A 17,053-nucleotide genomic window follows, 5' to 3' on the forward strand; every position below is an offset into this window, starting at 1 on the left:
GCTTCACTTTCTGCCTCCAGAGCATCGCTCCTCTCCCAGCAGCCATGGGCAGCCACTCCACCAATATGCGGATCAAGCTGCCCCTCTTCTGCCTCCTGCTCGAAACCGTCACCATCATCCTTTTCGCCGTCTTTGTGCGCTACGACCACGAAACGGACGCCAGCGCCTGGCACCACGAAAACCGCTCCGACTACGACAACGATTTCTACTATCGCTATCCAAGTAAGTGATAACCGCTGATATTTTCGCCCTGCTTGCTGTCTGTGAATGGAAACATTCTTGTTTCCATTCAGATCTTTTCACAGCTGAGGGTATGTTACAGTTGTAACAGTTGTATTCATGCTAGACCAGGGTTTCCCATTCAGGGCGCCTCGGGCTGTATCAAAACTACAACTCCTAGCATACTTGTTTCCATTCAGATCTAACACTTTTCACAACTGAGGGTTTGTTACAGTTGTAACAATTGTATTTAGGCAAGACCAGTATTTCCTAGTCAGGGTGCCTCCGGCTGTATCAAAACTACAACTCCCAGCATGCCCGGACAGTCCTTTACATTGAGATCTAATATTTTTCACAGCTGAAGGTTTGTTACAGTTGTTACAGTTGTATTCAGGCAAGATCAGTGTTTCCCAGTAAGCGTGCCTCCAGCTGTTGCAAATCTACAACTCCCAGCATGTTGGACTATATAGTAGTATATAGTATAGGAAAGTGTTTCCCAGCTAGGGGTGCCTCCAGCTGTTGCAAATCTACAACTCCCAGCATGTTGTGCTATATAGTAGTATATAGTATATGTCAATGTTTCCCAACCAGGGGGAGCCTCCAGCTGTTGTAAAACTACAACTCCCAGCATGTTGGACTATATAGTAGTATATAGTATAGGTCAATGTTTCCCAACCAGGGGTGCCTCCAGCTGTTGCATAAACTACAACTTCCCAGCATGTTGTGCTATATAGTAGTATATAGTATAGGTCAATGTTTCCCAACCAGGGGTGCCTCCGGCTGTTGCAAAACTACAACTCCCAGCATGCCCGGACAGCCGTTGGCTGTCCGGGCATGCTGGGAGTTGTAGTTTTGCACCAGCTGAAAGAACACTGGATGGTAAACATTGGTCTAGATGGATACAAATCACCTGCACCGATACATTGTAACAGATCCTCAGAATTGGAGAGACCTGGATGGCTGTCTATACCCCGCATACAACTGTAACAAACAGCCAGCTGTGAGATGCATCAGGGCTGTACAGGTTATAACTCTTAGGACTGTGTTTTCCAAACAGTGTGCCTCCAGCTGTCTGCGCAAGCTGAGAGTTGTCGCTTTGCAACAGCTGGAGGCGCCCTGGTTGGAAAACACTGTGGATGTAACAAGAATGTTTCCATTATTCACTGCCAGCAAGCAGAGATATTGCAAATGGTGAGGAATTATTGCACAAACTATATTAGAGAATTGCAGAATTTTTTTTTTTTTTTTTTTTTTTTTATCATTTAGCTTTATCTTTAAGAAAATGTTCCCACGGGGCGAGAAATTTCTCACGGGGCGTGACTCTGTAATCATTTACATGATCCCTGGTGGCCCTGTGGTTAAAGGGGTACTCCAATGGAAAACAAATAGTTGTTTTTTTTTTTTTCATCAACTGGTGCCAAAAAATTAAACAGATTTTTAAATTACTTCTACACAAAAAAATCTAAATCCTTCCAGTACTTATTAGCCGCTGTATGCTCCACAGGAAGTTATTTTCTTTTAGTGAATTTCTTTTCTGTCTGACCACAGTGCTCTCTGCTGACACCTCTGTCCATGTCAGTAGGAGCAAATCCCCGTAGCAAACCTCTCCTGCTCTGGACAGTTCCTGACATGGACAGAGGTGTCAGCAGAGAGCACTGTGGTCAGACAGAAAAGAAATTCAAAAAGAAAAGAACTTCCTGTGGAGCATACAGCAGCTGATAAGTAATGGAAGGGTTAAGATTTTTTATATAGAAGTAATTGACAAATCTGTTTAACTTTCTGGTACCAGTTGGTTTTAAAAACAATTATTTTCCACTGAAGTACCAATTAAGTGTTAATTTCTAGGTAGTACTGTGGTTATGTACGGTATATGGTTCCTGGTGGTACTGAGGTCTAGTATTTATTCCCAGATGGCCCTTTGGTTATGTGCATGATCACTGGTGGCCATGTGTTTGCGCAACCATCCTCTAGTGGTCTTCTGTTCAGTATCCAGTCAGTGGTGGACCAATGGTTAAAGGGGTATTCTAGGAAAAAACTTGATATATATATATATATATATATATATATATATATATATATATATATATATATATCAACTGGCTCCAGAAAGTTAAACAGATTTGTAAATTACTTCTATTAAAAAAAAAAAAATCTTAATCCTTCCAATAATTATCTGCTGCTGAAGTTGAGTTGTTCTTTTCTGTCTGGCAACCGTGCTCTCTGCTGACATCTCTGCTTGTCTCGGGAACTGCACAGAATAGAAGAGGTTCGCTATGGGGATTTGCTTCTACTGTGGACAGTTCCCTAAAACAGAAAAGAACAACTGAACTTCAGCAGCTCATAAGTACTGAAAGGATTAAGATTTTTTTAATCCTTTTTTAAAAACAAATCTGTTTAACTTTCTGGAGCCAGTTGATATATATAAAAACGTTTTTCCTGGATAACCCCCTTTAACCATCTGATCCCTGGTGGTCCTCTTTCTCCCCACTTGTGTTGTCCCCCTGTTGATATAAGCCTCCCTCTAGGACTCGGAGATCTTTCAGCAATCACACAATGAAGTTGCTGTCATGTCCATCAGTCAGCGCTGGGGCCCCAGTAGTGACAACACTTGTGAGAAATCACCGACACTTTCCATGTTCAAGACACAACCTGAAAAACCAGACCGGGCAATGGAGAAAACATGAGTATGATGTAGGTGAGGGCGGCGCGGGCAGCGGGTGCAACGCAGAATATGTGGTGTCTGGAGATGGGCGAGCCCTGCACTGATAGATCTGTATCACCCGAAATATACATTATGTTTACAATGCTCAATATTTTATAGACCTCTGGAATTTCATCATCAGCTCACACAGCTGAGGATCTGTTACAATGTATCACTGCAGAGAAGAGCTTTTAATACATTGTAACAAAAACATCATATTTACAACCCATGGCTATGAATAGAAAGACAACTAACCAATCTTAAAGGGGTACTCAGCCCCTAGACATCTTATCCCTTATCCAAAGGATAGGAGCATAAGATGTTCGATTGCGGGGGTCCCGCAGATGGGAACCCCGTGATCTCTGTGGAGCCCCTGGTGTTTGTTTAGAACACTGGGTGCCGGTGGTGGGGGGTTGTGACGTCACACCACACCCCCTTAATGCAAGTCTAAGGGAGGGGGCGTGGCAGCGCCACGCCCCCTCCCATAGACTTTCATTAAGGGGCGTGTAGTAATGTCATGAGGGGGCGTGGCCTTGACATCACGACCCCAGCCGCCCGCTCCAAGCGTTCAGAACAAAATGTTCCAAACACTGGGGCAGCGGAGTGTTCCTTTAAAGGAGGACTCAAGGATTGGCTAGTCCTACAGCGCCATCTGTTTCATTCCAGCACAGCTACATTCATGTGTTTCATTGCTGGAACAAAAATTACTTGGTTTAATGTGTCAGAGCATGCTGTCAGTCCTGTGTCTGCTGACTTTCTGGGAACTTTAGGATGACATCATCACCTGCCAGATCTTCTCCTACTAGCTCCCAGACCCCTCCCAGCTCTATCTGTATACTGCTGCTATCGCCATAGAATCAGGATATATGGTAGTTATACACCTCCCCTCCAGCTCTATATGTATACTGCTGCTGCTATCTCTATGGGATCAGGATATGTAGTAGTTATACACTTCCCCTCCAGCTCTAACTGCATACTGCTGCTATTTCTATGGGACCAAGATATATAGTAGTTATACACCTCCTCTCCAACTCTATCTGTATACTGCTGCTGCTATCTCTATGGCATCAGGATATATAGTAGTTATTCACCTCCTCTCCAGCTCTATCTGTATATTGCTGCTATCTCTATGGGATCAGGATATATAGTAGTTATACACCTCCCCTCCAGCTCTATCTGTATACTGCTGCTGCTATCTCTATGGGATCAGGATATATAGTAGTTATACCCCTCACCTCCAGCTCTATCTGTATACTGCTGCTTCTTTCTCTATGGGATCAGAATATATAGTAGTTATAGACCTCCCTGCAGCTCTATCTGTATACTGCTGCTATCTCTATGGGATCAGGATACATAGTAGTTATACACCTCCCCTCCAGCTCTATCTGTATACTGCTGCTATTTCTATGGGACCAAGATATATAGTAGTTATACACCTCCTCTCCAACTCTATCTGTATACTGCTGCTGCTATCTCTATGGCATCAGGATATATAGTAGTTATTCACCTCCTCTCCAGCTCTATCTGTATATTGCTGCTATCTCTATGGGATCAGGATATATAGTAGTTATACACCTCCCCTCCAGCTCTATCTGTATACTGCTGCTGCTATCTCTATGGGATCAGGATATATAGTAGTTATACCCCTCACCTCCAGCTCTATCTGTATACTGCTGCTTCTTTCTCTATGGGATCAGAATATATAGTAGTTATAGACCTCCCTGCAGCTCTATCTGTATACTGCTGCTATCTCTATGGGATCAGGATATATAGTAGTTATACACCTCCCCTCCAGCTCTATCTGTATACTGCTGCTGCTATCTCTATGGGATAAGGATATATAGTAGTTATACCCCTCACCTCCAGCTCTATCTGTATACTGCTGCTTCTTTCTCTATGGGATCAGAATATATAGTAGTTATAGACCTCCCTGCAGCTCTATCTGTATACTGCTGCTATCTCTATGGGATCAGGATATATAGTAGTTATACACCTCCCCTCCAGCTCTATCTGTATACTGCTGCTGATATCTCTATGGGATAAGGATATATAGTAGTTATACCCCTCACCTCCAGCTCTATCTGTATACTGCTGCTTCTTTCTCTATGGGATCAGAATATATAGTAGTTATAGACCTCCCTGCAGCTCTATCTGTATACTGCTGCTATCTCTATGGGATCAGGATATATAGTAGTTACAAACCTCTACATTATGCTTTTTTTTTTTTTTTATGTAGAGGAAATAAAGCTAAATATATAAAACATCCTAAATAAGTTTAAGTCATTTTTTTTTATTATGTCTGTGTCTGGGAAAGCTGGTTGTCATCCAACATGGCTGCAATTACAGCTATTATAAAGGGTGTCATCCAGCTTTCCCACACTCCAAGGAAACAATTGGTTAGACCAGCATTTCACAACCAGGGGTACTTAGCACTTCTCTTGGGGGGGGTAGGCAAAGAAATCTATAATGGAAGCCACAGTCACTGCCTCTGATTTCCATACTGCCTGAGCTATGGGTCATAGCAGTCGGTCCCTGGACTGTAGGGGCAGTATGGGGGTCTATAACCATACGGGGGTAGTGGGGGGTTGGGGGAGGCTACAATATATGGGGGCAGTGGGGGAGCCTATAACTATATGGTGGAAATGTGGGGGCCTACAACTGTATGGGTGCACAAAGGTTTACTACTATGTGGGGCACAAAAGCCTACTACTATATGTGGGAAGTGTGGGGGGCTAAAACTGTATGGGTGCACAAAGGTTTACTACTATATGGGGCACAAAAGCCTACTACTATATGTGGGAAGTGTGGGGGGCTAAAACTGTATGGGGGCACAAAGGCCTACTACTGTATGGGGGCCGCCTACTAGTACATGGAGCCTACAACTGTATGGGGGCACAAAGGCCTACTAGTGTATGTGGGCCGCATATTGCTATATGCGGGCACAGAGGGGGCCTAAATACTATATGGGGGCACAAAACGGGCACTATTACTTTGTGCAGTAATACACATGGCAATTCTTTAGTCAGTGGGCCTGGGGTGAAAGGGAAAGGAGCAGGGGGCCTGTGGTGATAGGGAAAGGAGCAGGGGACCTGGGGTGAAAGGGAAAGGAGCAGGGGGCCTGGGGTGATAGGGAAAGGAGCAGGGGGCCTTGGGTGAAAGGGAAAGGAGCATTGGGCCTGGGATGAAAGGGAAAGGAGCAGGGGGCCTGGGGTGAAAGGGAAAGGAGCAGGGGGCCAGGGGTGATAGGGAAAGGAGCAGGGGGCCTGGAGTGATAGGGAAAGGAGCAGGGGGCCTGGGGTGAAAGGGAAAGGAGCAGGGGGCCTGGGGTGATAGGGAAAGGAGCAGAGGGCCTGGGGTGAAAGGGAGAGGAGCAGGGGGCCTGTGGTGATAGGGAAAGGAGCAGGGGGCATGAGGTGATAGGGAAAGGAGCAGGGGGCCTGGGGTGATAGGGAAAAGAGCAGGGGGCCTGGGATGAAAGGAGCAGGGGGCCTGGGGTGATAAGGAAAGGAGCAGGGGGCCTTGGGCGAAAGGGAAAGGAGCAGTGGGCCTGGGATGAAAGGGAAAGGAGCAGGGGGCCTGGGGTGATAGGGAAAGGAGCAGGGGGCCTGGGATGAAAGGGAAAGGAGCAGGGGGCCTGGGGTGATAGGGAAAGGAGCAGGGGGCCTGGGGTGATAGGGAAAGGAGCAGGGGGCCTGGGGTGATAAGGAAAGGAGCAGGGGGCCTGGGGTGATAAGGAAAGGAGCAGGGGGCCTGGGGTGATAGGGAAAGGAGCAGGGGGCCTGGGGTGATAGGGAAAGGAGCAGAGGGCCTGGGGTGATAGGGAAAGGAGCAGGGGGCCTGGGGAGAAAGGGAAAGGAGCAGGGGCCTGGGGTGATAGGGAAAGGAGCAGGGGGCCTGGGGTGATAGGGAAAGGAGCAGGGGGCCTGGGGTGATAGGGAAAGGAGCAGGGGACCTGTGGTGATAGGGAAAGGAGCAGGGGGCCTGGGGAGAAAGGGAAAGGAGCAGGGGCCTGGGGTGATAGGGAAAGGAGCAGGGGGCCTGGGGTGATAGGGAAAGGAGCAGGGGGCCTGTGGTGATAGGGAAAGGAGCAGGGGGCCTGGGGTGATAAGGAAAGGAGCAGGGGGCCTGGGGTGATAAGGAAAGGAGCAGGGGGCCTTGGTTGATAAGGAAAGGAGCAGGGGGCCTGGGGTGATAGGGAAAGGAGCAGGGGGCCTGGGGTGATAGGGAAAGGAGCAGGGGGCCTGGGGTGATAGGGAAAGGAGCAGGGGGCCTGGGGTGATAGGGAAAGGAGCAGGGGGCCTGGGGTGATAGGGAAAGGAGCAGGGGGCCTGGGGTGATAGGGAAAGGAGCAGGGGGCCTGGGGTGATAGGGAAAGGAGCAGGGGGCCTGGGGTGATAGGGAAAGGAGCAGGGGACCTGTGGTGATAGGGAAAGGAGCAGGGGGCCTGGGGTGATAAGGAAAGGAGCAGGGGGCCTCGGGAGAGGATATGGAGTTTAAAAAAAAAAAGCATATGAATTAGAAATAACAGCAACTACATGAATTACAAACATGTCACCAATATGGGGGCACAATTTTTGGAGATGAGGTAGACACAGGCGGCCATTTTGTTTGTCACCCACCTCTCGCTGAACCAGTAATAGGGGGAAATTTATCAAAACCTGTGCAGAGGAAAAGGTGACTAGTTGCCCATAGCAACCAATCAGATCGCTTTTTCTTTATTTTTCAGAGGCCTTTTTAAAAATGAAAGTAGCGATCTGATTGGTTGCTATGGGCAACTGGGCAACTTTATTTTGATAAATCTTCCCCATAGATGTCAGGGAGGACATTTTATAGGTCAGCACTGCTGTAATAATAATGTGTAATGTGAATGAGATATAAATGGGCCGTGAGGTGCGAGAATACAAGGGCGACGGCCATGGCCTCCATCACTGCCGGATACAATTATACCAGGAACATCACAGGGCAAAGGGGCACACCCTACATAATGGGAGATAGACACCAAGGAGGAGCGGGAACCAGGGCGCCTCCAGCTGTTGCAAAACTAAAACTGCCAGCATGCCCGGACAGCCAACGGCTGTCCGGGCATGCTGGCAGTTGTAGTTTTGCAACAGCTGGAGGCACCCTGGTTTGGAAAAACTGGTATAGGGTCACACGTATCCATATACTAGGCCATATCCTAGATACATCACCTCAGCAGACAGTATCACACATGATAAGTTTAGATACGTCTCCTCAGCAAACAGTATCACACATGATTGGCTTATATACATCACATCAGCAGACGGTATCACACATGATAAGTTTAGATACGTCACCTCAGCAGACAGTATCACACATGATAAGTTTAGATACGTCACCTCAGCAAACAGTATCACACATGATTGGCTTATATACATCACATCAGCAGAGAGTATCACACATGATAGGCTTAGATACATCACCTTAGCAGACAGTATAAAACATGATAAGTTTAGATACGTCACCTCAGCAAACAGTATCACACATGATTGGCTTATATACATCACATCAGCAGACAGTATCACACATGATAAATTTAGATACGTCTCCTCAGCAAACAGTATCACACATGATTGGCTTATATACATCACATCAGCAGACAGTATCACACATGATAGGCTTAGATACATCACCTCAGCAGACAGTATTAAACATGATTGGTTTAGATACACCACCTCAGCAAACAGAACCACACATGATTGGCTTAGATACATCACCTTAGCAGACAGTATCACACATGATAGGCGTAGATACATCACCTAAGCAGACAGTATCACACATGATAAGTTTAGATACGTCTCCTCAGCAAACAGTATCACACATGATTGGCTTATATACATCACATCAGCAGACGGTATCACACATGATAAGTTTAGATACGTCACCTCAGCAGACAGTATCACACATGATAAGTTTAGATACGTCACCTCAGCAAACAGTATCACACATGATTGGCTTATATACATCACATCAGCAGAGAGTATCACACATGATAGGCTTAGATACATCACCTTAGCAGACAGTATAAAACATGATAAGTTTAGATACGTCACCTCAGCAAACAGTATCACACATGATTGGCTTATATACATCACATCAGCAGACAGTATCACACATGATAAGTTTAGATACGTCTCCTCAGCAAACAGTATCACACATGATTGGCTTATATACATCACATCAGCAGACAGTATCACACATGATAGGCTTAGATACATCACCTCAGCAGACAGTATTAAACATGATTGGTTTAGATACACCACCTCAGCAAACAGAACCACACATGATTGGCTTAGATACATCACCTTAGCAGACAGTATCACACATGATAGACATATATACACCATCTCAGCAGACTGTATCACACATGATAGGCTTAGATACGCCACTTAGTTGGTGTTTCTCACTTATATCATGTGTTCTCATGTGACCTCCTGTTCTAGGTTATAGTTGAGAACTGTTCCGGACATTTCATGCCTCATTGATTTTACCAGAGGGCAGAGAAAGGCGGAACCCGTGACACCGGGAACCATGAGGAATCATTACAGGAGGATCCCCCACTACAGAATATAGACAAAATATATAGGGGGCAGAAGTTATATTCCTGTATATAGGAGCAGTATTATAGTAGTTATATTCTTGTATATAGGAGCAGTATTACAGTAGTTATATTCTTGTATATAGGAGGCAGTATTATAGTAGTTATATTATTGTATATAGGAGGCAGTATTATAGTAGTTATATTCTTGTATATAGGAGGCAGTATTATAGTAGTTATATTCTTGTATATAGGAGCAGTATTATAGTAGTTATATTCTTGTATATAGGAGCAGTATTATAGTAGTTATATTCTTGTATATAGGAGCAGTATTATAGTAGTTATATTCTTGTATATAGGAGCAGTATTATAGTAGTTATATTCTTGTATAAAGGAGCAGTATTATAGTAGTTATATTCTTGTATATAGGAGCAGTATTATAGTAGTTATATTCTTGTATATAGGAGGCAGTATTATATTAGTTATATTCTTTTATATAGGAGCAGTATTATAGTAGTTATATTCCTGTATATAGGAGCAGTATTATAGTAGTTATATTCTTGTATATAGGAGCAGTATTATAGTAGTTATATTCTTGTATATAGGAGGCAGTATTATAGTAGTTATATTCCTGTATATAGGAGCAGTATTATAGTAGTTATATTCTTGTATATAGGAGCAGTATTATTGTAGTTATATTCTTGTATATAGGGGGCAGTATTATAGTAGTTATATTCTTGTATATAGGAGACAGTATTATAGTAGTTATATTCTTGTATATAGGAGCAGTATTATAGGAGTTATATTCTTGTATATAGGAGCAGCAGTATTATAGTAGTTATATTCTTGTATATAGGAGCAGTATTATAGTAGTTATATTCTTGTATATAGGAGCAGTATTATAGTAGTTATATTCTTGTATATAGGAGCAGTATTATAGTAGTTATATCCTTGTATATAGGAGGCAGTATTATAGTAGTTATATTCTTGTATATAGGAGCAGTATTATAGTAGTTATATTCTTGTATATAGGAGCAGTATTATAATAGTTATATTCTTGTATATAGGAGCAATATTATAGTAGTTATATTCTTGTATATAGGAGCAGTATTATAGTAGTTATATGCTTGAATATAGGAGCAGTATTATAGTGGTTATATTCTTGTATATAGGAGAAGTATTATAGTAGTTATATTCTTGTATATAGGAGCAGTATTATAGTAGTTATATTCTTGTATATAGGAGCAGTATTATTGTAGTTATATTCCTGTATATAGGAGCAGTATTATAGTAGTTATATTCTTGTATATAGGAGCAGTATTATTGTAGTTATATTCTTGTATATAGGGGGCAGTATTATAGTAGTTATATTCTTGTATATAGGAGACAGTATTATAGTAGTTATATTCTTGTATATAGGAGCAGTATTATAGGAGTTATATTCTTGTATATAGGAGCAGCAGTATTATAGTAGTTATATTCTTGTATATAGGAGCAGTATTATAGTAGTTATATTCTTGTATATAGGAGCAGTATTATAGTAGTTATATTCTTGTATATAGGAGCAGTATTATAGTAGTTATATCCTTGTATATAGGAGGCAGTATTATAGTAGTTATATTCTTGTATATAGGAGCAGTATTATAGTAGTTATATTCTTGTATATAGGAGCAGTATTATAGTAGTTATATTCTTGTATATAGGAGCAATATTATAGTAGTTATATTCTTGTATATAGGAGCAGTATTATTGTAGCTATATTCTTGTATATAGGAGCAGTATTATAGTAGTTATATTCTTGTATATAGGAGACAGTATTATAGTAGTTATATTCTTGTATATAGGAGCAGTATTATAGGAGTTATATTCTTGTATATAGGAGGCAGTATTATAGTAGTTATATTCTTGTATATAGGAGCAGTATTATAGTAGTTATATTCTTGTATATAGGAGCAGTATTATAGTAGTTATATTCTTGTATATAGGAGCAGTATTATAGTGGTTATATTCTTGTATATAGGAGAAGTATTATAGTAGTTATATTCTTGTATATAGGAAGCAGTATTATAGTAGTTATATTCTTGTATATAGGAGCAGTATTATAGTAGTTATATGCTTGAATATAGGAGCAGTATTATAGTGGTTATATTCTTGTATATAGGAGAAGTATTATAGTAGTTATATTCTTGTATATAGGAGCAGTATTATAGTAGTTATATTCTTGTATATAGGAGCAGTATTATAGTGATAATCCTCAGTTGACAGATCACAAGAGTTGATTATGTCTCCCCCTGGTGTTCACAAACACTAATTACTTCAACCCTTGTTTGTTTAGCTTGTATTCGCTATTCCTATTCTTCACAGGTTTCCAAGATGTCCACACCATGATCTTCATCGGCTTCGGCTTTCTGATGACTTTCCTGAAACTCTACGGCTTCAGCAGCGTGGCCTTCAACTTCCTGATCGCAGCTTTCGGCCTCCAGTGGTCTACGCTCATCCAAGGCTTCTTCCACGGCTTCCATGATGGAAAAATTCACGTTGGTATAGAGAGGTGAGGACATTGGACGTGATCATATCTGGTCACCTGAGACTGACCGATAGATACTTGGAACGTAGCCGATACACGTGCTGTCACTTTGTACCGGTGCCCAATATTTTTATTTTAATGTCCTCAACAAACATGGGAAAAAAAACATTGCGAAGTGCTTGGCAAGAGATAAGATAGTGGTTCTGTATAGTCTGAAATTACTCAATTTTATAGACTGAAACCGCTAATTTTTCCTTTATAATACTTTGGCCACTTGGGGGCAGTATTCCATGTGATTCTATGGCCTTAGACATCACCTTTAAAGGGGTACTCCAATGGAAAACATTATTATTATTATTATTATTATGTTTAATCAACTGGTGCCAGAAAGTTATACAGATTTGTAAATTGCTTCTATTTAAAAATGCTAATCCTTCCAGTACTTATCAGCTGCTGCATGCTCCACAGGAAGTTCTTTTATTTTTGAATTTCCTTTCTGTCTGACCACAGCGCTCTCTGCTGACACCTTTGTCCATTTTAGGAATTGATAATCCCCACAGCAAACCTCTCCTGCTCTGGACAGTTCCTAAAATGAACAGTGGTGTCAGCAGAGAGCACTGTGGTCATACAGAAAGGAAATTCAAAAAGAAAAGAACTTCCTCTGGAGCATACAGCAGCTGATAAGTACTGGATGGATTAACATTTTTAAATAGATGTAATTTACAAATCTGTATAATTTTCTGGCACCAGTTGATTTAAAATAATAAGTTTTTCACAGGAGTACCCCTTTAATTCGTTATAGTGAATAGTTAAAAAAAAAAAAAAAAGATGATGATAAAACCATATGGTGAAATTTAGTGTCATCATTACACAATACTTTACCCCCCTGCAGAACAGTCTTTGATCGGCATTTCATAACAGGGTACAGCCCAAGATCAATGGAAACCCGTGGCCTGCACCCTTTCACTGCCGGGATCACAGGAATGAGATGAGATTATCCATTCGATCAAAGGTCTCTAAACTGTAACCCTCCAGCTGTGGCAAAACTACAAGTCCCAGCATGCCCAGACAGCCAACAGCAGTGTTTCCTCACTAGAGTTCCTCCAGCTGTTGCAAAACTACAACTCCCAGCATACCCAGACAGCCAACATCAGTGTTTCCTAACTAGAGTTCCTCCAGCTGTTGCAAAACTACAACTCCCAGCATGCCCAGACAGCCAACAGCAGTGTTTCCTAACTAGAGTTCCTCCAGCTGTTGCAAAACTACAACTCCCAGCATGTCCGGACAGCCAACAGCAGTGTTTCCTAACTAGAGTGCCTCCAGCTGTTGCAAGACTACAACTCTGAGCATGCCTGGACAGCCAACAGCAGTGTTTCCTAACTAGAGTGCCTCCAGCTGTTGCAAGACTACAACTCTGAGCATGCCCGGACAGCCAACAGCAGTGTTTCCTAACTAGAGTGCCTCCAGCTGTTGATGCCCGGACAGCCAACGGCGGGGGACGTGACGTAACGACCACGCACCTCCTGCCGTCATGTCACGCCCGCTCAATGCAAGTCTATGGGCAGCAGCCACGCCCCCCTCCCATAGACTTGCATTGAGGGGGCGTGGATTGACATCTTGAGCCACCTGCTACAAGTGTTTGGAACAAAATGTCCTGAACGCCGGTGCAGCGGAGTACCCCTTTAAGGGATCATTCTGATAGGTTGCTCTGGGTATGAGAAACACTCTAGATACATCCGGGGTTATCCCTGAATCTCACATTGTGTTCTTCTATCTTCTCAGTATGATCAATGCAGACTTCTGCACCGGCGCGGTTCTCATCTCCTTCGGAGCTCTCCTTGGCAAGACGAGTCCGGTCCAGCTGATCATCATGACTCTATTTGAAGTGACTCTCTTTGGAATCAATGAATACATAATACTGAACATTGTTGGGGTAAGTGACAAAGGGTGACTGGGCCTAAAAATCATGATGGCTATTATTATTATTATTATTATTGGCTATTATTATGGTGAACTGGAGCTGGCGGGCAAAACTGTGGACCAGGAATGAAAAGCCCACAGGGTCCACCTAGGCCCAAAAGTCCTGGATCCTGCATTATCGGGAAGCCTGAAATCTAAAGCATCTCACATTAAAGGAATTTTTTGTTTTCTTCTTGTAGCAAAATCCTGAAAAAACAAGTGAAATTAGGTCACTTAGAAATACATATTCTCTTCTCTTTCTTTCCCTCCTCTCCCTGTGGCTCCTCCCCTCTTCTATCTGTGCCCCACTCCCTCTTATCCCTGTGGCTCCTCCCCTCTTCTATCTGTGCCCTACTCCCTCTTCTCCCTGTGGCTCCTCCCCTCTTCTATCTGTGCCCCACTCCCTCTTCTCTCTGTGGCTCCTCCCCTCTTCTATCTGTGCCCCACTCCCTCTTCTCCCTGTGGCTTCTCCCCTCTTCTATCTGTGCCCCACTCCCTCTTCTCCCTGTGGCTCCTCCCCTCTTCTATCTGTGCCCCACTCCCTCTTCTCCCTGTGGCTCCTCCCCTCTTCTATCTGTGCCCCACTCCCTCTTCTCCCTGTGGCTCCTCCCCTCTTCTCTCTGTGCCCCTCTCCCTCTTCTCTCTGTGGCTCCTCCCCTCTTCTATCTGTGCCCCACTCCCTCTTCTCTCTGTGGCTCCTCCCCTCTTCTATCTGTGCCCCACTCCCTCTTCTCCCTGTGGCTCCTCCCCTCTTCTCTCTGTGCCCCTCTCCCTCTTCTCTCTGTGGCTCCTCCCCTCATCTATCTGTGCCCCACTTCCTCTTCTCCCTGTGGCTCCTCCCCTCTTCTATCTGTGCCCTACTCCCTCTTCTCTCTGTGGCTCCTCCCCTCATCTCTCTGTGCCCCACTCCCTCTTCTCCCTGTGGCTCCTACCCTCTTCTATCTGTGCCCCACTCCCTCTTCTCCCTGTGGCTCCTCCCCTCTTCTATCTGTGCCCCACTCCCTCTTCTCCCTGTGGCTCCTCCCCTCTTCTATCTGTGCCCCACTCCCTCTTCTCCCTGTGGCTCCTCCCCTCTTCTCTCTGTGCCCCACTCCCTCTTCTCCCTGTGGCTCCTACCCTCTTCTATCTGTGCCCCACTCCCTCTTCTCCCTGTGGCTCCTCCCCTCTTCTATCTGTGCCCTACTCCCTCTTCTCTCTGTGGCTCCTCCCCTCTTCTATCTGTGCCCCTCTCCCTCTTCTCTCTGTGGCTCCTACCCTCTTCTATCTGTGCCCCACTCCCTCTTCTCCCTGTGGCTCCTCCCCTCTTCTATCTGTGCCCCACTGCCTCTTCTCTCTGTGGCTCCTACCCTCTTCTATCTGTGCCCCACTCCCTCTTCTCCCTGTGGCTCCTCCCCTCTTCTATCTGTGCCCCACTCCCTCTTCTCCCTGTGGCTCCTCCCCTCTTCTATCTGTGCCCCACTCCCTCTTCTCTCTGTGGCTCCTCCCTTCTGCTATCTGTGGCTCTCACCTTTTCTCCCTGTGGCTCCTTCCCTGTTCTATATGTGGCCCATTCCCTCTTTTCCCTGTGGTTTCTTCCATCTTCTATCTGTGGGTTTGCCCTTTCCTCTCTTGTCCCTTTAGCTCCTCCCCTCTTCTATCTGTGGTTCTTCCCTCTTCTATCTGTGGTTCTTCCCTCTTCTCCCTGTGGCTCCTCATCTCTTCTCCCTGTGACTCCTCCTCTATTCTCCCTGCAGCTCCTACCCTCCCCTTTTTGTGGCTCCTCTTGTCGTCTCCCTATTACTCCTCCTCTTTTCTCACTATGACTCCTTCTTTCTTCTCTATGTAGCTCCTCCCCTTTTCTGCCTTCGGCTTCTCTTCTCCCTTTGGTCCCCTTTTTTTCTGTGGCCCCTCCTCACTTTTCTCTGTGTCTCCTATCCTCTTGTGGCTCCTCCCCTTTTCTCCCTGTTGCTCCTCCCACTTCTTCCTGTTGCTCCTTCCCTCTTCCCCCTCTGGCCCATTTCCTCTTCTTCCTGCAGCCCCTCCCCTCTTATTCCTGTGACTCCTTTCCTCTTCTCCCTGTGGTCCCTATCATCATCTCTCTGTGGCCCCTCCCCTCTTGTCCCTGTGGCCCATTCCCTTTTTTCTCTGTGGCTCCTTTTTTTTTCCTTTCTGTCTGACCACAGTGCTCTCTGCTGACACCTCTGTCTATGTCAGGAACTGTCCAGAGCAGGAGAGGTTTGCTATGGGGATTTGCTCCTACTCTGGACAGTTCCTATAATGGACAGAGGTGTCAGCAGAGAGCACTGTGATCAGACAGAAAGGAAATTCAAAAACAATAGAACTTCCTCTTGAGCATACAGCAGCTGATAAGTACTGGAAGGATTAAGATTTTTACATAGAAGTAATATATAAATCTGTATAACGTTTTGGCACCAGTTGATTTAAGAACAATGTTTTCCAGTGGAGTACCCCTTTAATGCCCAAACTTAACAAAGAATGAGAACATGCTGATCTATCTAGTTTTCTGGATCACTATGTATAGGCCAAGGACGCTGGTGGCTCGATGACCATCCATACCTTCGGGGCTTACTTTGGCCTGGTCGTATCTCGAGTGCTGTACAGGCCTGACCTGGGGAAGAGTCGGAAGAGGGAAGGATCAGTCTATCACTCAGACCTCTTCGCCATGATCGGTATATACCTTATACTTACATTATGCGTTCAGTTCCACCCTATATATAATAGCATAATATTAGACAACTGTTTCCCAACCAGTGTGCCTCCAGCTGTTGCAAAACTACAACTCCCAGCATGACCGGACAGCCGTTGGCTGTCCGGTCATGCTGGGAGTTGCAGTTTTGCAACAGCTGGAGGCACACTGGTTGGGAAACACGGATCCGGACTATAGACTTCTGTTTTGTTGTTTAACAATCCAGGAACCATCTATTTGTGGATGTTCTGGCCGAGCTTCAATTCTGCAGTTACGGCCCATGGGGATGACCAGCACCGGACAGTGCTAAACACCTACTACTCCCTGGCCGCCTGCACATTGTCCACATTCGCCCTCTCATCATTGCTGAACAACGAAGGAAAGCTGGATATGGTATGTAGCAGA

The 17,053-nt window shown here is 44.5% G+C and overlaps 1 protein-coding gene across 1 annotated transcript in view; it reads left to right on the forward strand.

Annotated features, from left to right (window-relative positions):
- Positions 1–17,053, forward strand: part of RHBG (Rh family B glycoprotein) — a 25,877-nt gene continuing 8,824 nt past the window's right edge. Inside the window, exons 1-5 of the mRNA XM_056545138.1 lie at positions 1–222; positions 11,841–12,027; positions 13,786–13,936; positions 16,484–16,631; positions 16,875–17,041. Of these exons, the coding sequence (XP_056401113.1) occupies positions 45–222; positions 11,841–12,027; positions 13,786–13,936; positions 16,484–16,631; positions 16,875–17,041 (831 nt within the window). The 5' untranslated portion in view covers positions 1–44. The remainder of the gene's footprint in view (positions 223–11,840; positions 12,028–13,785; positions 13,937–16,483; positions 16,632–16,874; positions 17,042–17,053) is intronic.

Source organism: Hyla sarda, chromosome 11 (assembly GCF_029499605.1).
Source record: "Hyla sarda isolate aHylSar1 chromosome 11, aHylSar1.hap1, whole genome shotgun sequence".
Taxonomy (NCBI): domain Eukaryota; kingdom Metazoa; phylum Chordata; class Amphibia; order Anura; family Hylidae; genus Hyla; species Hyla sarda.